The sequence below is a fragment of the Necator americanus genome, chromosome III (genome assembly GCF_031761385.1).
Source record: "Necator americanus strain Aroian chromosome III, whole genome shotgun sequence".
In the NCBI taxonomy this organism is placed as follows: Eukaryota; Metazoa; Nematoda; class Chromadorea; order Rhabditida; family Ancylostomatidae; genus Necator; species Necator americanus.
The window spans coordinates 29,912,425-29,935,360 of record NC_087373.1 but is presented as its reverse complement, the minus strand read 5'-3'; the positions used below and the strand labels follow the sequence as shown (position 1 = coordinate 29,935,360).

The window sequence follows — 22,936 nt, the reverse complement described above, 5'->3', positions numbered from 1 at the left end:
ACTAACCATTAAACCACCATAAACCGTCTCGCCTTATGTCACAAACTCAAGAGGAACATCCATATAGTCGTCGTTCAAATCTGTCCAACCTGTAGAAACTGTCCGTGATCTCCTGTGAAGAAATTTGTAGCATATTTGGACTATAGCAACCACAGTGAAATGTTCACCAAACGGTCCTTGTGCTGTTTAGAGCAGCAGTTCCCCTCAAAAAATGACCAGACTGTCATCTTCACACGTTCGTTTTACAATAAACGTATCGAAAAGCATTTTTTCTTTTCTAAGCACTTCTAAGCGCATACCAATTCTTGCGAAGCGTTCAGGAATATTTCGTGATGAAACCCCTATGTTTTGTGTAGCAAACAGATATCAGCGACTAGCTTTAACTTTGTTCAACGATACCAAGAAAAACACCTCTTGTAAACGTGAAACCGTGCACAATACGTGCAAGTGCATTCAGAGGATGAACTGGAGTCTTCCGCATCCCTCTAACATTTTGCCAAAAGTCTGGACGTTGTCACGACCTATGTGGACTTTTGTGCGACTTCTTCTATGAACAAAAATAATGTGGGTACTAACAAAGAGCATTTTTTTATTGGTTACAAAACGTTACAAGGGCAAACACACGAGATCAGGTAGGTAATTTGGATAACAAAAGGAAGTACACGAGTTAATTACAAGTTACACGTTGAAATTGTTGAAGAACAATCACAAAACACGTTTTGGCTTTACTGGAACAACTGAAAGGTTTAGAAATGAAGAATGTGAGAAAACAAAGAACAATTAGCTAACAAATGATAGAAACAATGAAATGGCAGTGGAATAAAAAAAATGATAATAGTATCTTGATTGAAGGAAGAAAGTGATAGGAGTTTCTTGGTGGGGTTTTCCTGTACTGAAGTTTCATCGAGGAAAACGGATACATGTGTAAAAAGAGCTTAGATTAAAAAGTGAAGAACTTCCTAAAGGTTTGGTAGAAAACACGAAAGAACAAATTACACAAGCAGCTAGTAAACGAAAGTTAGTTCATGAAGAAAAAACAATTTCTTCCTAATGAAGACAACATAGTGTAGAGAAATGGGTGTTAGTCTAGCCAAATTTCGTTGAGGTTCGATTCTACAATACGCCCTGCCTCGCGAAGCCCGCTGATGTAAGCACCAGTCATGGTTTGTGGGAAGAAGCGATTTGTGCCCTATGAAAAGTTAATGTAAGAGAAAGCGCACGCAAGATACTAAACCACATCTACACGATGCTTGAGCACTTTCTATTCTCAAATAGCCCGTGGTATGTGCTCACCTCTCCAGCAAAATAGAGCCTGCCGTCCACAGGAGCAGCTAAAGCGTCATAGTGCGCTCCAGTACCACCAATTCGAACATAGGTATACGACATCCCTATATGGGGGTCTCGCCCCCAGTGAGTTACCACAGCTCCTTCAGGTTCAGGAATATCCTAAAAACTTCCAGATTATAAATCTTCCGTTGATAAAAAGTGTAACTCCCGGACTTAAAACAATGTAACATATCGAATTTGAATCTGAGTGATGCAAAAACTAAATGCAAACTGAAACCGAGTTGCTAAAAAAAAGCTTCGATTTTGTATAAATACCTCGTTAGGAAACAATTGTCTCAGCGTGTCAACAAATATCTGCGCAACTTCTTCGTCAGTGTGCTCATTCACTAAATCCACCGAGTCACCACAAACATACGACATGAGCACGTAGAATGGTGCCACACCATTCGCATCCTAAACGAATGCGCCGTCTAAGGAGTAAATTCATGGCTATCAAAAAAAGTAAATAAAGCCTTAATCTTCTTACACGACGTGAGAAATCGTAGAACATATTGAAGAGGCCGCGATCGGTGCTCTTTCGTGGTGCATTGCTGAAGTAATCCAGAGTACCATCTTTTTTCAACAATGAATTCCAGAAACAGCGTGGGAAACGCACAGCTACCTAAATTCTCTTCTTTTCGGAACAATTTTTTTTTCTGGGGACGAATTCAATACGCCATCCTTGTTTTTCATACTCACTTTTTCTATAAGCCCTGCTCCAATATATTTCATTGCTTTCACCTTCTTATCTGGTAATCTAGGGTTAAACTTGATCCTGTGTTTTTGCAGCACAGCCAGCGGAACTGTTATTAATACCTATAACAAAGATCTTTTCGTTATACTTAACTTGGAGTTGAATAGACCGCATAAACAATTCAGAGCACAATTTTTCGTTAGCTGTAATACATTATAGATTATGGTAGGAGCAACCGTTCGTCAAAGAGGAGCAAAAAATGCAAAAAGAAAAACCGATTTCACCACGAGAACTTAATTTGATAAGAAAAAGTAGCAAAACGATTACTTAATTCCAAAAATTCGACTTTAAAAAAAAACTAATTGATTTATGTCACCTTATCTGAAGTGAACTTTTTCCCATTTTGACAATTCACTGTTACTGATTTCCTTGTTCGTGGCCACTCCACTGTGTGCACCTTCAACAGGTCGAATGATTAGCGCAATATTTTTGCAATGGTATTAAAAATTGAAAAAGCGTGGGACATCAGTTGTACTCACTTCATGTCCGTAGCGAATATCGATTCCTTCCGCAAGTTTTCCGATGAGCTCAACACAACCGTCAGTGAGAAGAGCATGCGATCCGGCGAATTGGTTCACTGCTTCGTTTTGATCCCAGTTTCTCCATGAGACCTTAATTGTTATTCTGAGTGCTCGTTTCTCTACAAATGATCCACGGCAAAAGAAAAGAACTCAGGTGCTACACAAGTTTTTGAGTTTTTTTTTGTTATACCTAACTAAACACCTCCATGTTTCGACGACTGCTGAGAGAACTGAGACAGGGTCGTAATACTGAAACTTGTTGGGTAACGAGGACTGAGTGAGCCCGCGCCAGTAAACTAAGTAAAAAAGCTATTAGAACTCCACAGAACACACATAACAATCTAGTTCTATTGTGACAGGAACATTAATTAATCGAGGTGACATGAATGCTACGAAAAGCTAAAGGGGAACAAGACAACGCGCACATGCTCTGTTCTACACGCACATATGACTCGTAGTGCTGAAGATGATGACAGATTATATGAACCTTACAGAGCATCAAAATGACTAGCAAATAAACTCTTCAGTCATGTTATCAGTTCACTGGGGCTAGCTGATGTATCGAGTCAGTAGTGCGAAAGTTCGACCTTTCTTGAATTTTGGCATAGAGATTGCAACTTGTCGGTAGTCAAATTTCAAAGGGTTTGCGTTGCATAACCGACGACTTGAGTAAAGCTATACGGGCTAGTCTGGTGAAATGAGGTCTCGAGGACCAAGTGAGAAATGTGGAAATATCTCCAACAAATCTAAAGAAGCAATTAGTTTGAAATAGAATGCACGGCTTTTGTCTTATTCCAGACTGTGTAAAATGCCCATTCGGGAAGGAAGGCGACTGCATGATCTCTGGTGTAGTCTATCTAATTTTGTGCAAAACTTGTGGGAACCAATACATCGACGAAACAGGGCAACCTCTTTGTGTTTGCATTAAAGAAGATCTAACTGGGATGAAACAATCGAATGCAGCAACTCCCCTCGGAACTCACCGCAGACAATATCATGAAAATGTTCCTTTCTGCATAGCTGCCACGATCCTATCGTAAGAACCCGAAATTATAGCTCACAGAACTTTAGAAGCGTTTTGTATAAATGCAAAAGGTCCAAAAATGAATAGAAAGGAAAAGTGCATAGCCGTGACCAACGAACCAATCTACCTGGCTCTGTATCAAGACGTTTGACGGTTTTGATCTACGGGGTCGTATGAGGGTCGCATCCTAATTAGTACTAGCGGAGCGATTGCACTTCGCGGATATCCGCTAACATCACGGCAACGCGGCTACTGAGGTAGGCACAACGATTTGGGCTCTTTTGGTTTTGTTTCCGGGTGTAATATCTTAGGGGATGATAACTTGTTCTCAGTGAGGCCTTTGGGAGGATATATTGCAAATTTTCTTACTTTCCAGGCTCTGATGAAGGCGACAACGCCGAAACGTTAGCCGTGATAGAGTTTGTTGACAATATTTTCTCTTGCTTAAATTTGACTATCGAGTTAGTGTTTTCTATTCTCCCAGACAAGTCCGGTACCAATTTGAGGACCTAGGAGAGATGAAAGGGTTGGTTGGCACTACGGCGGTTTATAAACATCGATCGATTGTGCTGACGCAGCAGAACTTCCTTCCGAGTGCGCTATTTCCGCCCCAAAGTCTTTAATTCCCAAAAACGTCGGATCACTTTGGGGAAGAGTTCACAAAGCAGCATAAAAGAAATGATTTTTAAAAGTTAGCTGATAAAAGTGAAATGAATTTCATTTACGGAAGTGATAAGAGGCTCACCTCATCCAACTTTGCGCCACAGCTGAATTCGGCATTTCCGAGGTTGAATTGGAAAGCACGTTCATAGGCATCTCCCCATTTAAGACGAGCACCTTTGATGAGTTTCTTGTGTGCGATGTTGATTTGTTCTGAAAATTTCAACTTCATTCAAACAATACCAACTCGTTAAACATGGTAGAGAAAAAGTAAAGTACTGTAGATAAAAATACAATGTAGATGCAGTGAACAATTTATTTAACTTCAGTCATAACAATCACAACCAGTTGAACAAATCAGATCACAGAAAGGTATGAGAAGATCTCTAAACATAGAAACATACAATAAACCCTGACGTGCTGGAAGAAACAGGTAGACTCCCGACCACATCAACCTAAACAAATGCGATCCCCTCGAATTTGTGAGGATCATTGAGGGACGAATCTTCCATGAGAATGTTTCCCTTCACGTCAAATACGGAGATGTAGCTGGTCACCGGCTTTCCGTCCTTCTCTTCTGATTTCAAAGCGACGATCAAGTTATCCTTTGTTCCTGGGATAAACTGAAAGGCTGAGAAGCCCCTGGCGGGGTGAGTGACTTCACCAATTTTGACCACTTCAAATGAAGAGAATGATGGATCAGCAGCAATGAGAAGATTTGTGCCTCTAAAAGATTTATTCATTAAGCTGAAACGGAACGTAAGTATAACTGCTGTCATCGATGAAGTCCGACCTTGTTTCATCTTCCGCCTCAGTGTATTTATTATGAGATGCTCTTCGAGGGAGGAAAAACCACTTTTGATGGACATCAGACCATTGGACTGCTTCATGAATCATGTATCCTGGGTATTCTATACCTGCAGCACGGCGAACTTTCACAAAAACATCGCGCCAGGGAATGTGTTCCACCTAGAAACACCGAAAGCAAACTATTAAGCCAGACTTTCGAGGAATCTCATAGAACAGTAAAGAATTGTATGAAATGAAGTCCTCAGGATTCACAGTATTAATCAATATTTCAAAAGTACAATGAAATTTTTCTTAATAGTGTAAACAGACGCTGAATGAATACGTTATTTCTGTTGCAGGAGACGGTGCAAAAGAGTTTGTTCAGGATACTGTTAAAAAACTGTATTTTAGTCACTTTAAATAATTCAGCAGTAAATAACCGAAAGTCGATGCGAAAGATTGTAGAAGGACACACAAGGTCGACGTTTGTTGGATCACAAGCCTATCTTTTGAAAACTGGTGTAAATCCCTCAACCTGTTGAAGAAATAAAGATCTAACGCGCACTGTGAGTTCCATTCGAATAATAGTTCCACTTACTAACTCTAGACCATATTTGTTATGTGATCTAGATTTTACTACCTTCACTGCTTGATTCACCGCCTTGTGTACTTGAAATTCAAAGCTACCGATTTTTTTTAAACTTTACTTCCGTGTCGTTCCCATGAAAATGAAAACAAAAGAAAAAAACAACAGAATTTTCTTACCTTTCCACTACGTGACACTACTTTCACCCACATAGGGTCATCATTCACATATACACCATCAGTTGTTGTCCATTCCTAAATTTACAAACCATACTACTAAAAATTCCAGGTGTTCTAGAAGTAAGAGCACCTTGCCCAATCCTCCAACATATAGTTTCTCATCCTTTACTGTTAGCCATTCGGCTTTCAGCCCTTTTGTCGCATTTCCAGGTCCATCAATGAGAAAAACCCAAGGATAAGCCTAAAATATACTACTCAATATATATAAAAAAAATCAAACAGTTTCTCAATCATTTCTCCCTGAATCATTGCAAGCAGCCGTTGTACGATGCCTTCTACTGCAGCGCGCCACCCTTGCACGCGTAGCATCCCTTACTGCCTATTGGCGCAGTCCGAATTGATTTTCGAGGAATCGCAGGGCGGAGGCGGTGCAAGGGGTGGAGCTTAGCAATGGATGGCGTCGTACAAAACAGCGTTCAGGAGCCGACTGCTTGCAGTGATTCAGGGAGAGATGAGCGGAACTACCCAGCTCTCCATGATCTACGACCCCGTATACGGATACTCCACCTGAAATCCGCACCACCTCAGATTCGTGATATGCTGCCTTTAAGACTGACTACAAATTGGTATTTAACAGTATGTAACTAACTTTAACAGTATGTAATTGTGTATTACATCGACAAGATTTCCTATAAAAATCTTCTTAAAATTGCCCCCTACACGACACATCTCTTACGATTATTAGCTGATAATTCCTATATCTCAGCAGCAGAAATAAAAACGGATGGTTCTTTGCTTAGACAGTATGCTCCCCAATTTTTCCACTGGGCAAAAAGAGATTAGAATAACTAGAAAAACAACAAAAAAACGAACCTTATCATTTTTGATTTCATAAATTAACCCTGTTCTGTCATCAGGTGCGAGCAGACGTCCGTCAAATACACCTAAATCAGACAATTCCATGGCACGTCCTCCGGCGGATATATCACTAGAAAAAAAGAAGAAATTAAAGGATTATTTTGTGTGCAGGCACTGCAACTTCAGCCAGTGATTATTAATGATAAAGAACACTAACGTGGTCAAGGGAAAATCCGAGTCTTTTTTCCATTCTACCGAAACGGTTTTCTGATCACCGCTCAATTTCAGCACCCCACGCTTCGCTATACTTTGCCATTTTTTAATTGAAACTTTGCTATCGTGATCGAGATCGGTTATAGCAAGTAAATCGAATTCTGTTGCTCCATTCTCCAGTTTCCGAGTTTTATAGAATTGACTGTGATTGTACTCTCCCTCCTTAACAAAGAAATTAGAAGAAAAAAAAAGAAACTTTAGAAGTGGCAGGCAAGTTGGACCAACCGGCATTATATCTTTATTTGTAGACACTCTCCCTTCATAAAAGCGCATGAAGATGAACGTCGCCACAACAGAGCCTACAGCTACCATGAGGAGATCAATGCTTGACGCTCCTGGACCTGCCAAAAGTTTGTTCAAATTCAGCCCTGCAAAGCCTCCATTTTTCTTCTTACGTGGTTCAGGACGACGCGGTAACGCCATTTTCTTCCTGGAATCACCAAATATACACATTAAAAATTAATTAAACTAAGAGAAAGATAACATACGTTACCTATAAAAAAATGAGGTTTACGAAAACAAGAAACGACTTTTCAGCACATCAAAACATCATCATTATTTTAAAAATGGACAATTCATGACAGAACTATAAACAAGGTTAAAGATGCAAGATAGACGCGGCCTTGGCACGTTCAATAACCTGTTTGCTGCGACGATTCGAGTGTGTGGTCTCGGACAGTTGATAAGATATGTCACAAACTACAAACTGTTGAATGGAACGGAAAACGACACGAATAAATTCGAACGAAGATAAATCACAAGAGACACGGAAACAATTTAAAAAAGTAAGCAATCAAAAAGATTTGTAGTGATAACTGAAGAAAAAGCGCGACGCGCAAAAAAATCAATCTGAAATCAACGGTTCCGGCAAAGTTAAACAGAACATTTCGTCAACAATGCCAAGAACACTTCGACTGTATGATTGCAAAGACTATAAATAAGTGAACGCGCCAAAAATTGTGGCATGACACATCTCAGGTCACTGTGCTATCGGCATCAAGACAAGGCTGTTACACTGATAGCAGCAAAAAAAACGCTCATTCTGATTATTTCTGACTTGCACACTGACGACAAAATTGGATCTGGAGACGGAAAAACTGAAACGTAAAAGTACTTTTCGAGCAAATGGTAGAATGTAAATGTGTGAGTCTGAAGAAACGGATGGGTCACGTTTGACGAGAAAAAATAGGACTGGATTTCTCTGTAGTTCTCCTAAGTAAATAAATTATGTTGAGATAAACTACGAGACCTAAACATGTAACCGTGCTTTACCTCTATTGAGTTACAAAAAGAGATTTCTATAAAAAGTCAGCTCATGGCATATGCACAAAAGACGTCAGGACGATCATCAGACAAGCTTATTTAAGGAACAATCTAAATGATTTAACAGCCAAGAAAATATTTCAGGAATCCTATACTGTCAAGACATAATGCTAAAAATTAAGAGCCGCTAAGTGACGAAATAGACTAGAAAGGAAAAGTTTTATGACCTAGGCTAATGGCGCTCTTGTAATATGAAAATGTACAATTCGACGTTGCAATGGACATCTGAGGCTAAAATAATGGTTACACATCAAAAATGAAAAGCAGTGCTTCGATCTATTACCTTATTATCGTTTATTTCATTTTTGACAGAACTCCGGGCTGATCAAATAAAACTTCGGTTCTGTGAACAGTTTTGCAACGACTGCTGCCACGAAAAACTAAGGGCAGTTCGCGCAAAATGCTGCTCATACAGAATGCAAACACATGAAGAGTTACATTTCAAGATGGCAGATAACTATAACGCAGATCACGTGTGTAGATGAGCCACAGTACTTTTAGCTACTTAGCAAGCAATATATAATTATGACAGGTAAAGAAAACTATTATCTAGATAATGACAGAAAAATTTTAAAAGTTTTAGAAAATGGAGATCTGCAGATATTTTTCTTTACTTTCAATCACCCTGTCGAACACATCAATTGGAGCGAGGACCGGTTGTGTAAAGTGTAAGTATTTCATGTGTGCAAACACAAGTGAAAGTGTAGCAATTCGCAGGCAGATAAATTAACTTAAGAAATCTAATCTGCTGCAGATGGCTATCCTCGTATCACGTATGCGTATCACACTTGCGATAAGATCCTAGAGCAGATTTTTCAGGCCGTAGCTGACGAATGACTTGAAAGTACATTTGAATGCTATGCAGTTAATTGCAACCAAAAATCCGCAATTCGGATTAATATGACCAATACTATCTTTGAATTACACCAAAATCCTATAGCCCTATAGAAATGGATTCGCTACCCAAAGTCAACAGCGCTACATTTTGCAGAAGACATCTATCTGGTAAACAAACATCCCCAACTAGAAAGTAGACAACAATACTTCGAGAATCGAACGAGTAACAAACGAATGAAAAACTGTCATCCAAAAAAAAAAACGATATCTAGTCATATGTATTTAGTTCTCCTTCAAGTTTTATTTAGAAAAATCGCATTAGTTCATATATTTGTTTACTTCTATACACCTTTTCTGTCCGATACATCACTAAACTAACCCATAAGGCTTCGATCGGGACCTTTCGTGTGGGACCGCCAATGTCCTAGGATATCGTGTATGCAGTTCCAATGTTCCTCGGCAATCCTGTCCACCTGTGATATGTTCAAATTGTGAATTTGCTAACAGACTGAAACCTTGAGGTACCAGTCGTTACTCGTAATGTTTGATTAAATTCAATCTCATCAGAGGAAAAAATAGAATGGTTAGCTAGCCGTACAAACCTTATGATTCAAAACTTTTCCCACGGCTGAGTCCATCATAGCGCATTCACGGTGGAGCGGACGATACCTGATGTTGGCCTGAAAATTAAAACAACGAATATGCAGATTTATCGGACCGCTGAAGGTCAATTATTTTAGAATGACCTACTTGATGACACATGATAACGATTGGGTTGTTCATCATGCCAGTGATTAGCTGTGCACCGCAACCGACTGGAATTCCTAGGCTTAGATCGTCCTAAGATACGGATTGTGCTTAGGAATAGATTATCAGTGCGGCTGAATGCTTGCTAACATACCTGCATCCGTCCACCTGGCATGTCCTTCGCCTCGAGAACAGTCACTTTATTCCCAAGAGCTCGAAGTTGACGTGCAGCCGCCAGTCCACTTATTCCTGCACCAATGATCAGTACACTTGATGAACGCTGCAAATAAAGTGGTACACGCGCATACTGGTGTGAGACAAAGACTTTACGTCTAGCATGCATTTGTTTCAGAGCCAAGAATAGGTCAAACAAAAGTTCTGCAGAGGAAGAAAGGCAGATCCCCAAACCGATTCATTCTTTTCTCTACACATTTCAATAAGTGGTAATGCTAGCATCAAAAAATAAAATAAAATAAAATAAAGTGCCGTCTCTGCAAGTAGTTCAACAGCTTTCATTTGCTGTTCTAATTATTTATAATTTGCGGAAGTTCTTTAAAGTGCCTTAAGCAACAAAAATAAACCTTGTTCTTTATCTCTAGTGGTGGCTGAATATGTAAAAGTCCAATATTTATAATGCATTTCACATTGAGGTAGTCATAGATTCTTTTCAATTCCTGTATTTGCCAGACACGACATAGACCTCTCGATATCAAGTAGATCTTACAGTGATCATATGTGAGGTATTCCTAAAAACATAAAATTACAAGCTCAGAGCAGAAGAAGTTTTTGTCTTCACTGAAACTTACAAATGGATTCATATTCCATAAAGTTATGACAAGATTACGAAGACCCAGATAAATAATAGGCTCAGCGGAGTACTGTGGAAAGCGTTTCTGAAATGTAGGTAAGAACAAAAAGGTAAGAAAGTAAGAACATATAGCTAAACACTTTTGAAAACAAGGCGAATCCCACCATCTCATCATACTCCATCACGTCCGGTCGAACGCAAAAAGCCATTGGTTCCTCAGGTATGTGGAAAGGTGACATGAACGATGAAGAAGGGACGGCTAAAAAGAATCCAGAAACAGTGGAAACAAAACTACTATATTAAACGGAAACGTTCGAGAAAGATAAATGCTATATCTGAACTGCATCTGGCAGCCGCCTTCGTTTCAAAGTTTGCGGCTTAAATGGTAAAGAATAACAAGCAGGATAATTTGAGACATCTTTAATTTAAAACACTTGCAAAAACTCACTGATATCGGTAGAATAGTTGGCAACAGCAGGGCTCACTCCAACTTCATCGAGATAGTAATGATCGCGCAAATAATATAAAGATGGCGAATTATGCAACAAAGGAGCAACCGTAGCAGAAAGAATCCAGTTCGGATGACGAGCATCTGTGGCAAGCTACAAAAAAAAACTCTGGTGTATAGATCAATAAATCCACAAGATAAAGAAAAACTACTGTTTAAAAGTTTCCACAATACCCTATCTTCTGAGGCACTACAGTCTGTACAGCAGAAGTTCCTAATGTCAGAGGTCGAAATCGCTTTCATAGGTTCGGAATCATATTTACGAAACTTGTGGCATTTCGAACACTCTAACCAATAAGGAAGCAGTTGATCCTGAACTTTAACTCAGTTAGAATAGAAGGTGTTGAAAAGCTTAGAAATGGACCTGAACGAAAAATCTCGGCGTAGGAAAGCAGCGACTCATTTTGCACCATGCTACCTTCCAATCGGAGAAGTGTTGGGCATGAATATGTCCCCTACAACACTTTCTCTTTAAAACCTGAAGATAAGAACAGAACAACGAGAATTTGAAGATTTTGCTACGGCTCCACTACCGCTGTACTCCAGATGCAAAAAAAAACCAAATGTTTGCCATAATTTAGGGATTATCGGGACCCATCGAAAGTCACTATCAGAGAGTCGGTAACTTAAGTGTTTTAGGGGATACCCTAGAGAGAAATTCCGTCTTTTCCCATCTGAAAAGGAACTTCCCATTTTGTTCCGTTCCTCACGTTCGCCGACGCTTACCTTTCTAACTTCCCACCATCATTTCCTAGTTCCAAATATTTCAAAGTATGTCTCACTGAAGGGGCGGGTGTAGTGTAGCGGTTAGAGGTTGCACAAACTGCACAATTGATCGGAGGTTCGAATCCGCCCTAGTGCCCACCAAGCCCTTCATCCCTCCGGGGTCGACAAATTGGTACCAGACTTGTCTGGGAGGATAAAAAGCACTGACTTGACACATCGGCTAGCCACCGCAAGTCATTGTATAGGCCAGATACACGTTCGTAAACCTCAAACGATTCTGAATTGAAGTGAACGTGGGGGCGCATCTCAAGCGGATTGATTAACGCCAGGAACTTTATCCTTTAACTTTATGTCTCACTGAAATATTAGAGTGATCCACTTTTGTGCAAACCTAGTGGGTCCTCCTCGTTGTACTTCTATCAATAGACCGAATGCGAATAACTCACGTCATCCAGATCTCGTCATAGCAAGGACCGCACACATGCTCGCTCTTCGTCAAGTGATAGAAATTCTTTCCACATGCGTCAGTGAGTGTTTTCAAACAACTGAAAATTACAACTGTAAAATTAAAGAACGAGTCTAAGCGCACTATCAGTTAGAAACTAAATCTTCGTCGAATCTGTAATATTTGAAAAATTGACGACTAAAAGAAGTGACAACCTAATATTACGCTTATCCATTATTACTTATAAAGCAAGGAGAACTCGACGAACATACCCCGGAATAAGACACAATGAGCATGTCTTTTGTAAGGCGCATTCGCTACGATCACATGAGCCTTCGCGTGAATCTGAGCCGTTTTTCTTATCCTTAAAATAATAGATGCAACAAATCCGTATATTAAAAACTGCACGGCACAACTTCGCTACAATTACTACTCGCTACAATAGAACAAACCTAAACTGTGAAGCAAGCAAGACCATAGGAAGGGTTAGGGAAGGGATTTCCTTCACTTTTAAACGGTTGGCGAAAGGACCCCCTTCATTTGAGCTGCACCCCATGAGCTAAACCCTATTCACCCGAGGAGGATCGGCTTCTCCCTATCGCACCTGTGAGCAAGACTAGATCTAGTAACTGTGTTTACAGATAGTTAGGGAATAATGTTTTTGATTATAATCGTGCTACAAAAAGTACAAATTTACCTCCTTATACTTAGAGAAAATGTTGGATTGTATTGAAGTAGGTTGTCCCTTTCTGAATATTCACCAAATCTTTTCAAGAATTTATCACAAATTCAGAAACTATAGCTCATCCGTTATCTATAAATCTAGAACAAGGAAATTGGGGTTAAGTATAGTTGGGAGGGGGAGAGGGGGCATTCAACCGCACCCTAATTCCGGGAAGAAAATAACTAAAACAGTTGAGGTCCTAAAACTTAAGTATTAGTCTTAGAGGGTCTATGACATGTAAGCTAAAGTTACTAAGAGAAAAAAGGAAGATGGAGACTACAGAAATAGGAGCGCGGTTGAGTGTCCTCTTCCCCCAGTACATTTCCCCCGGAAATCATCGTATTTCTAACTGTATAATAGGGAGAGAAGCGCGGTAAAGACATTAAAAGCAGTCCTCAATAGAATATATTACACATTTGAACGTGGACAGAATTACTTCTTTCTCGTTTCATACCACAGCACGTAGTTGCTCACCTTAGTCGAATCTGATTGTCCCGGCTGCATATCAAGTTTGATTCTCTTGATGGCAACTTCGGCACATTGACGCTTGTACCTTACGCGTGGCGAAGGAGGAGCGGAATCGCTATATTCTTCGTAGTCATCAACTGGCTCAGACTGAATTTGACGCAATGATTATTTCAAAAAAGAACTTGAGAAACACATCAATTCAAACTGAAAGCAAAACTGCAACGAAGGAAAATAAGACCTTTATGTATTTCTGCGAACGGAGCGATTCCGATTTACGATGAGAACCGCCATCTGTACATGTTTCCGTTGGCGATCCTTCATCGTCCTCCTTGGATGTAGCCATCCTGCAATTATTTTTAATAATATAGTGTTCCCACAACAAATGTATGTGTAGTGCAACGGAACGAAAAAAAAGTGGAATGGAACAACTGCATAACGCGTCAGTCTTTTTTTTTTTCAGAAAATATGCTACTTTGATTTGAATTCTAACGCAAAAGGCATATCGAGGGGATTGATCAGCACGCTGTCCTTTCCCTTTCATGCCTAATCCAAAAGAATTATGAACAAACACGAGGATCTGCTAACACAAAAGCGATGGGCAATGTGGAGCTCAAAGTAAAGACGGCCTCGTAGAACTCGATCGATGCACCATTGTCCCTGGTCCGCATCGCCGAAACGATAAATCAGAACACTCCAGGTGAGATCATTCTGTGATCAACTGACTGGATTTGAGCAAATGAAGCCCTTCTTACTCGTCCATATCAACCAAGCAATGTACCAGTACCAATTAAATATGAGGTCCGCTGTGAAAAGAACCCCTTCAGAACTTTTAGCAGAATGACGCTCTGAGAAACGGGCAAAGTATACCAGAAAATTTCAGAAATAACCATGAAAAGGAAGCGTGGTTAAAGGCCCTGGAAGTTGTTTCAAGTAAATCTCAGCACAAAAAAAAAACTGGAAAGAGCTCAAATTCTGAAGCTATTTCTGCACTACCCAAATAATAGTCGCCAGGACTAGAAGAGACAGCAGTTTCATGCCCTCTCTATCTGAAACATCCATGAAGGTTACAACTCTGAAAGAACTGAGAGTATCACTTATCCAACAGTTTCAAACCAACTTGTATTTTGAGCATGAAAAGTCACAAAAGTTATCAGATCAGACACAACATCCACATATTCCAGAAATTTTAAGACAACTGATGAGCCTTAAGATGTTCCGTCCGATAAAAGTGACTGTGTTGCGGTACTAAGTGTTAAAGCGAATGGCTAGTATCACGAAATTGATGTGGAAATTTGATGGAAAACAGAAAGCTCGAGGTGTAGATCACGAAAATGAGAGTGAGGGTGTCCCCGCTCAATTTCTCCTAACTTCTAAGTTCTAAGCAATGGTGATCATTCTTAGGTTGCAAGTTGGAACACGCCACTCTTCTGAACCCGCCGCATTTAAGTGCGAGCGGTCGAGGACCGACGAGGTTTCCTCAGCAGCCTGCACCAGTAAAACTAAATGAATAGGCTGCTGAGGGAACCGAAGCGAGTACATGGATAACGCGGTCCACGCGGTACCTCGTAGGAAGAAACGCCGTTCCCATGTTGTTTTTCTAGGACGATACGGGGAAATTGAGCAGGATCGCGCTCATCTTCGTAATCTACAACCCGGACTCTCTATATTTGATCAGATTTCCACATTACGTCAGCTTCGTGACACTGACTTTAACCACACAACACTACGATGTAAACTTTAGACTCCATACATAGTTCGAGCGTCAAGCACTACGTCGTCAGCATGCATGCTGCAAAGCGACTGCATTGTCGTGTGCGGCATTCGTCGCTAGCGGCATTTAGGTGAATATTTGTCGCTGAGTGACAAAAAAAAGTAGTTTCAAGCAGTTCCTTCGCTGCAAAACGCAAACACGTCACTCATGTGTCGTCAGACAAACAAATGAGAACAGGAATTCCACCACATTAGCTGCAGGTGGCGAAGCTCTACACAAAAGTCGTGAATGATAAAACAAGATAGGTTTCTACGGCCTGGCCCTGCAAAGCAGTCATTTACGAAATCGTGCAAGAAATCCTTGCGGTGGCCGCTTCACGAGAAGTATTCGCACATCCACATTTACGTACATTCGCAGTGAAATCGAATGGAAATTGCTTATACGGAAGGAAAAAGGAGAAAAAACATATGGAAAGTGACATTCACGCTATAGAAGGAAAGAGAAGAAAATTACGTGAGGAAGGAAACTGAGGACGCGGAAAGGAAAGAAGAAAAATATGTGAAAACCCCTTTAACCGCAGTATGTGGAATAGAATTCCAGTTATTTTAGGTCCTTTTGTCAAGAAAATAAAATAGAATATGTAATAAATGTCAAGAACAGAATACTGAGCCGTTGAAAATGACATTTTCACCGGTAGTCACGCCTCCCAACCTCGCCCTTTACTTTCAATATGTAGTTCTCTTCATTACACTGTTCAAGGATAAAATAACGAGTACATCAAATTCTTGAAAAGGAGGATCTGTCTCTGCATTTCCTTCTCCTTTTCGTTACTGTTACTTCATAAATGAATCAATGTAATGAAAAAAGACCTCTCAACTATGTTCGCCTAGTCAAGTGTCCGCTGTTTAAAGTGGCATCCATTCGACCCCTTGTCGATTACTGGAACTTCACAACATGTAACCGTGAGCCAATACAAATCAAAGAGTGCTATTTTACAACACAATTGCCATAGACAACATTCCTTTTTTTCTAGAGATGATTTGTTGTTTAAGAAACTTCACCGAAACATATAGTCGGGTCAAAACGACCTGAAGAACGGTGCAGTTGCGTAAACGGTTGCGCTCGGAGCGGCGCGGTGGAGATAGCGGTTGGAGTCGAGGTGGGACCGTTGCGAACTGCAGCTACGAGAAGTGGCAGAAATAGAATGGGTCCCCACTCGATCCTAACCGCTGTGCCCTACCGCACTGCTTCGAGTGCAGCGGCTTACGCAACTACACCGTGCTTCATGACGTTTTGATTCTACTATGCAGTACTTGTATCAAAATCTGCATGTTGCGAATCTCCATCCGTTGGACCGTAGTCAACGCTTCGCCCAATTCAAATGTGCATCTTTGAAAACAGGATCTATGAGCCGAATTGATAATTACATGTAGATTTACTAGTTCTATAAAATCCATTTTTATAACTCTATAATTTTGAACTGGAATCAAAAATGCATGTTTAGAAAGGAGTAAATGTAGACAAATCAGATGTTGCATTGATTCTTCTACTACTCCAGGCGTTAGAGACACATTAATGCCATTCAGACGCATTAAGCAGATATTCTTCTGCTTAATGCTTCTGAATATCTGGAATATGTTCTGCAACTTCAGATGCATCTAGAAAACCTTAATTCGACTAAGGACAGAAGAAGGAAACAGAATCGGTGTCTTGGACATAGTTGCTTATCAGCGATCAAAACATTTGAACTGGTTTTGTTCCTATTTGTCAATTTTCATAGCTAGAAATAGCATCGTCAATGAGAAATGAGAGAAAAAAAATTGATTGGACCGATCTGAAAATGAATATAAGAATCCTCCCTTTGAAAATCTTTCAGTACGATTTATATCTGAACGAATATAGCACTTATTTGAATTTGAATGTGCATGATAATTGTTCTATGGGCGGGACATCTGGCAGGCAAATGTAGATTAAGATAGGAGTCAGTGCCTCCAACCACCACTTTCATATTCCATTGTTTCTAGAAAGAACCTCAGACCTCTATCTGTGCCGATTCTGATTCTTTACGCGAACTGACACTACTATACGATTACAAACCCTCGTGAATCTTTCTTCAGCACATATGCATTTCCGTCTTTCAAGACTTATTTATTCTTTCTTTTTTTGACTGAATTAAGTACTTCGAAAGTCACTGATACTCGTTTGCTTCGATCGATTAGACAATAATCGATAGCGTGTATGCTCGAAAAGGATTTTTCTATGACTTCGAATACGAACTAACCTTAATCATGCATAGTTATCATACGAAATTAAGAAGGACGATAAACTACTAATGCGGAAGCTATACAAAAAAGGATTCCGAGAACTCCTCGCTATAATCGCCCTATCGATTACCGTAATAATCGATTGGAGGCCGACTAATGGCACGTGCGTGTCTCCTTGGAGCCAATATCAACAATATCTACAGCGACGACTATAGAGGTAATGGGTGCTCGTGCGATGTTCTTAGAGGAGCGGAACGCTACCCTAGTATAAACACGCTAGGGCCCTCGATGTTAGTGGATTTGAATGTAATGTAGGTATGTCCGGCTTTTTTTTCACAATGCCACTATGCATGCGAAAATATGTTTTAATGCGATGTTTGGAAAGCGTCATGATGACGTCAGTAGCGGCTCCTTCCGAAAACAAATCGTAATTACATTTGTGACGACGAAATTGAGAAACGATGGCTCAGCAGACGAACGGCACATTTATCGCCCATCTGGGCTTTTGCACGCAAGCAGCAACAGAGACAGTCGGAGTGAAGACAATGAAGCTCTGGTCAATAAAAGTCACCGGGCTTATTTCCTGGGACTCTTTTTTTTCGCCAGCAATTTTACCGAATTAAAAAATTGCCCACTAAGAAATGAAAGGAATGGAGCTAAGAGTGAGAGAAAGAAAGATTACACCAACTGCAAATTGTAACACAGCAACCGACAGCTTTCCTGCATTGTTAGGAAAAAAAATCTAGAAAAAAAGACGTGATCGCATCGAAGCAATCATATCGATGATTTTAGTCAACAGCAAAAATGTGACTGGACATCAGTATCCCTATCTAATACCATTTATCCGGCCGGAAAAACTCCTCATCGCGGATAGATGGGGTTACGCTGATGCATTGTTATCCAACGAAAATTTTCCAGCGGATAAATGCAGCACACAGCGCATTACATTTCCACCCATTCCGCCACAGAAATGTTCATCCACTCGACGGTTAGATCCGAATACAACGAAGTACCACTGGAATTTCCGAATTCCCGCGTGCAAATAAACCAAACGACATCGGATAGTACAGTAGGAAGAAGAATAAATGCATCACACAGCGGAAGCACACACCCACCCGCACCTAAACTGGAAATGTTTGTCCAGCGCACTGTTAGGTCCCGCGACGAAGCGACGTCGCAACTTTAGAGCGTCATTCTTTTTAGCAAATAAAAAAAAGGATTTATATAGGGACAGTACGGTAGATAAAAGTCACCAAAGGTTTCGTTCCTACCATACTTATCCTCCGAAAATCTGGACATATACTGGACACGGGCTCAGAATAACGTGTCTTACAACCTACGGGGATGCTAAATCGATACAAATACTAATCTACAACAACTGGACTTTCTGGAATCTGACACTGCAGGTCAAATAAACGAAGTTGGCTTCGAAAAAACCATAAAATGGACACTGATCTTGCATTGATTTGCACTACCATGGGCGATACAGTGATAGTACAGATGTACGGTATGGCTACAGTTACAAGAAGAGGAACACCACGGATATATCCACGAAAAAACTGCAAGAAAAAGCTGCAGCATCGTTCCGGGATTAGCGACGGGACATCGGCGCGACGCAGCAGCGCCGCTGCCGATGACCTGATGCGCCGGCCATTTCCTCATTGGAATTTTGCCATGTTTCATTGGTAAGGTTAGCAGCCTGTCGAAGCTTCTACCGTCATTAATTGACTGTGGATATCCTTCCCACTTCACATCCTCTTCATTTCTTGTAGCGCTAGTTTGTACGTGGGAAGATGGTGTCGTGCAGTTGTCCGCACGAGTTCCGGCTCGTTCCGACTCCTCGGGTTATATTATGGTGTTCTTTTCAGTTTCCAGCTACGTCTTGTTTTTATTGTGATGTCAATCCTCCCACTATCCTCTGTGTGTTTGAAACTAACGTTTTCTTGACAATGAGGAAGTGCTAGGACTTTTCTAGGTGAACCATGATCCGCCGTGTTTCCGAAGTTAGAAACTCCCTTACTCATCATTACCTTATGTCTGTGTGTATTGAAAGTAGATAATGGATAGAATTTACGGATTTATGAACTCTGCCTTTTGACAGCTGTGATCTTAACTGAGGAAATCGATTGGAAGTAGCCATACCTCCACTCTTGCGCTGATTCTCGTTATTGACCTCCGCTGATATTTGTGAGTTATTAACGTTGACTCAATATGTTTATCGTAGTAGTAAATACAAAAATAGCACATTGTTGTCTGAACACTGTTGCTGTTGCTTTACTGTGCTTTACTGTCTCGACTCCATCTGATTATGTTTTCATAGATTCTAGTGAAGGTTGAGTTGCTGAACGTCAGCCCCTTCGAAAATACTTTAAATATTTCCCTTTACTAACGTTGCAAAGTTAGAAATTCACTCAATATTCCTGCAACGAAAAGATTTTTCTACAGTGACGGCGATGATGGCTCTGGAAATGAGATGTGATTTGTTCGTACGCCTGGTTTATAGGGATGATTTCTGTGTTTTGGCCACTCATTTGGCATCATTAACGAATAATGGCCGATGCAGTGAATACGTATTATCCTTCATAGAGTCATGGTTCAATCCTTATCGCACTTTTCCGTGTATTTTTACCTTCAGCATATAGTACGTACGCTTTTAACGACAGCAGCTACGCAAACAAATCGTCATTTTTCAACGAGCAAAGCTTTTAACATTTCTAGTGTTCTCTTAATCTTTGTTTGGCCTTTTCTTGACGTAAAAAGTGACATTTTCTCACGGATTAACCGCTGAAATAACTTATGATGCATGATTTGTTCAATGATATGTTGGTCGTTTAGTCTGAATTATCAATGAGAGCACTAAACTTTCATCTTTGCTAGTTCGAAAACTGAATATTGTACGCTTGATTGCTGCTCAGAGATCTGTTTTAGTGAATGAATAGCTCTTATCCATAAATAAACTTATAACTACTTGCTTTCGATTGAAAGCAGTCAAATGAAACCGTCATCTAATAGACCAGTGGTGAAATTACTCTATAAAGCAACTATTTACACCCATGCGGCTAATAAACTGCATTTTACGTGGTTTCGTTACGTCAATCCTATAGGTGTAAAGAGTTATGTAGTTGGGTGAACTGATGTCCATATTGCTAAATGACCCTGATCCCTGTACATCCGTGGCTGTTTCGCGTTTCCATCTTTTGGATACTTGTATTTACACCCTTTTTGGGGCAATGAAATCCACTTTACGCGGTTTCACTTTGTCAAACCTATGGATGTAAAAAGTTGCTTAGTCGGATGAATTGATGCTCAGAAGCGCTCTTGAGGCCCCTGATTCCTGGATATCTAGGGGGTGTTTCGCGTTTTTTCATTTCGATACTTGCTATCTACTGTCCTGATTTCTGTCTGTTAATCGAGAAAATATAAACAAAGCACTTAGGAAAGTTTCCCGAATGCTGTTTTTAATATGGTTTTAATATAGTCTAGTTTTTGCTGGTAGACCCTAGTATACATACAAAAAAAATTCAGAGCTAATAGAATAGTGATCTATGATGCACAGCGCATGATCTAAAGCTCATTCGTGCTGTGATCAAAAAGCAGTGTTTCATATGCGGCCCGACGTCCTTCATTTTCCCAGCTCGTTCGTCGCACGTCCATCTTGCTATCTATTTGTGGATGCACTCCGATCCGATGAAGATAAGCTGGCTTCGCCTACCCATCCAGCGCTGCATGGATTTTTCTTTTCACTGCAGAAGTACTTAGTGAATTGGCAATCGGTATAAATTCGCTTTCCGTGTGAAATTAAGTTTTTCTCCTTTCTCTTTGCAGGACTCAATAGTAGGTTGATTGCATCGGATTCTTACTCATGTTTCTGAATCGTTTGTTTTTCATTAACAGAAGTATAAATGTGCTTTTCTTTTTTTTGCGTGCAATCCAGTAGTATTTCGCAGAAATCGTAGACATTGCCTCACACGCATAAAAGTAGTAAGAGCCTCGGGTCTATAACCGACTTTTTTTCTTAGCACTTAACGCAACGGCTTTCTCCCAGATGTACATAATCGCAAATCGACTCTGCAGTTTCTCAATGACAGGCCAGGAACGCTCAGCTTGAGTTCTTGCCTCTTTTCTTGTATTCTGCGCTTTTCAGACGCTTGTGTAGCAAATGGAACTTGAATCTGTGTAACAATCCTTGCGTGTTGTCTTGTATGTTGTTGAAATAGATTATTCATTATGATCCTGGTTATTTCCGGTGAATGCATCCATTGCCCGAGACTTCCTATTGAAATTGATTCTGTGACATGCTTTCTTTGCTTGCAAATGTCGCTTTCAATCAGTTTCTGTTTCCTATGTTATGAACGAATGCTCTTCGCGGCAGAGGCGTACTCGTTTTCCTTTCCTATTTTTTTTTGAATGACTATTATTTCTTGCAATTTCTTCTATAACCTTGTACTCCACGTATGGTTAGATGTACTTAGGTAGAAGTTGTTTCATACGCGAACGCCTATAATGCTTTTTACCTGCTGGAATGAGCAGCTTCGCTAAAAGTATTAATCAAATCCAGTTCGATTATCTTGAACTTTTTTTGGCATTAGAGGCGACTAGAAACCACGTGCTATCAGACGGTAGAGACGGTGCATAAGATAATAAATTTGCATTGGACGGTGGAAGCTGGTGTAGTTCTATTTTCGACAATATGCACTGTGTATTTCAGGCTTGTTCATTCCTCCATTCTATGCATTGAGCATCGTAGGTGCGATGGGGGGGGGGGGGGGGTCACGGGGTGCAGCTCAAGTGAAGGGGGTCCTTTTGCTAACCGCCCAAAAGTGAAGGGGATAATTTCGCCAACCGTTCAAAAGTGAAGGGGGTAAGAGCACCGGCTCCGACTATCGCTTCTATGTCGTGTTCATTTCTCTCTCTCTCTCTCTCTCTCTCTCTCTCGTAAAAACGCAACAATCGACTCTAAATTATAGTGAATGGGTAAAATAATAAGTTGCACTCGACTCTACTTAGAATGAAGTACTTTGGTGTGGAGGTAGCTGGAGGGACACTCAACGATACTCTAATTGAACTGTATATTTGAGCAGAAAAACAATCATAGGTCATAAAACCGTTCTTATGTGACAAAATGTGCGATCTTATGTCACATTAAAACCGTTTTTATGTGTGTTTCTTATTTGAGAAGGCGATAATTCATCAAGCGACTGTTCATCACTGCAAGTGGATAGCTTGGTCAGTGTTGGCCCTAAAATCTGAGCAGTAGTCTTCGAGGATCCATGACAGGTAGGCTAAAGCTACTCAGAGCCGAACCATTAGTAGTTAGAGCTCTATCATCCTTTTTTCCCTTAGTAGTTTTAGCCAACATGTCATGGGTCCTCTAAGAGTAACGCTTAGCTTTTTGGGCCTCAACT

General features: G+C 40.4%; 2 protein-coding genes across 8 annotated transcripts in view; one reads left to right on the top strand and one right to left on the bottom strand.

Annotated features, from left to right (window-relative positions):
• Positions 1-1,081: 1,081 nt before the first annotated feature.
• RB195_011403 (uncharacterized protein) lies at positions 1,082-13,899 on the bottom strand (the record flags this gene model as incomplete). 5 transcript variants are annotated; one of them, XM_064192805.1, is made up of 29 exons in its annotated part: positions 1,082-1,189; positions 1,294-1,446; positions 1,603-1,740; positions 1,814-1,948; positions 2,026-2,142; positions 2,397-2,477; positions 2,560-2,691; positions 4,371-4,498; positions 4,950-5,011; positions 5,079-5,254; positions 5,840-5,914; positions 5,970-6,080; positions 6,713-6,827; positions 6,915-7,132; positions 7,196-7,338; positions 9,510-9,603; positions 9,733-9,810; positions 9,881-9,970; positions 10,032-10,157; positions 10,459-10,623; positions 10,684-10,770; positions 10,850-10,944; positions 11,134-11,287; positions 11,368-11,505; positions 11,558-11,648; positions 12,366-12,464; positions 12,637-12,728; positions 13,563-13,703; positions 13,795-13,899. In XM_064192805.1, the coding sequence occupies 29 exons, from the start codon at positions 13,897-13,899 to the stop codon at positions 1,082-1,084; spliced, it is 3,447 nt and encodes a 1,148-aa protein (XP_064050384.1). The 5 variants fall into 5 exon arrangements, with proteins under 5 accessions (XP_064050384.1, XP_064050388.1, XP_064050387.1 ...); XM_064192801.1 differs by lacking the exons at positions 1,082-1,189; positions 1,294-1,446; positions 1,603-1,740; ... (12 more) ...; positions 9,510-9,603; positions 9,733-9,810 and having other exon boundaries at positions 9,925-9,945; XM_064192804.1 differs by lacking the exons at positions 4,950-5,011; positions 5,079-5,254; positions 5,840-5,914; ... (16 more) ...; positions 13,563-13,703; positions 13,795-13,899 and having other exon boundaries at positions 4,371-4,517.
• Positions 13,900-17,687: 3,788 nt separating this feature from the next.
• Positions 17,688-22,936, top strand: part of RB195_011402 (uncharacterized protein) — a gene marked incomplete at both ends in the record, with an annotated part of 30,305 nt that continues 25,056 nt past the window's right edge. Inside the window, 2 exons of one of the 3 annotated variants that reach the window (XM_064192800.1) lie at positions 18,975-19,216; positions 21,252-21,304. In XM_064192800.1, coding sequence (XP_064050382.1) covers positions 18,975-19,216; positions 21,252-21,304 — 295 coding nt within the window. Of the gene's footprint in view, positions 17,749-18,974; positions 19,217-21,251; positions 21,305-22,801; positions 22,809-22,936 lie in introns of those variants that run through there. The other 2 variants (XM_064192798.1, XM_064192799.1) reach the window with 2 other exon arrangements.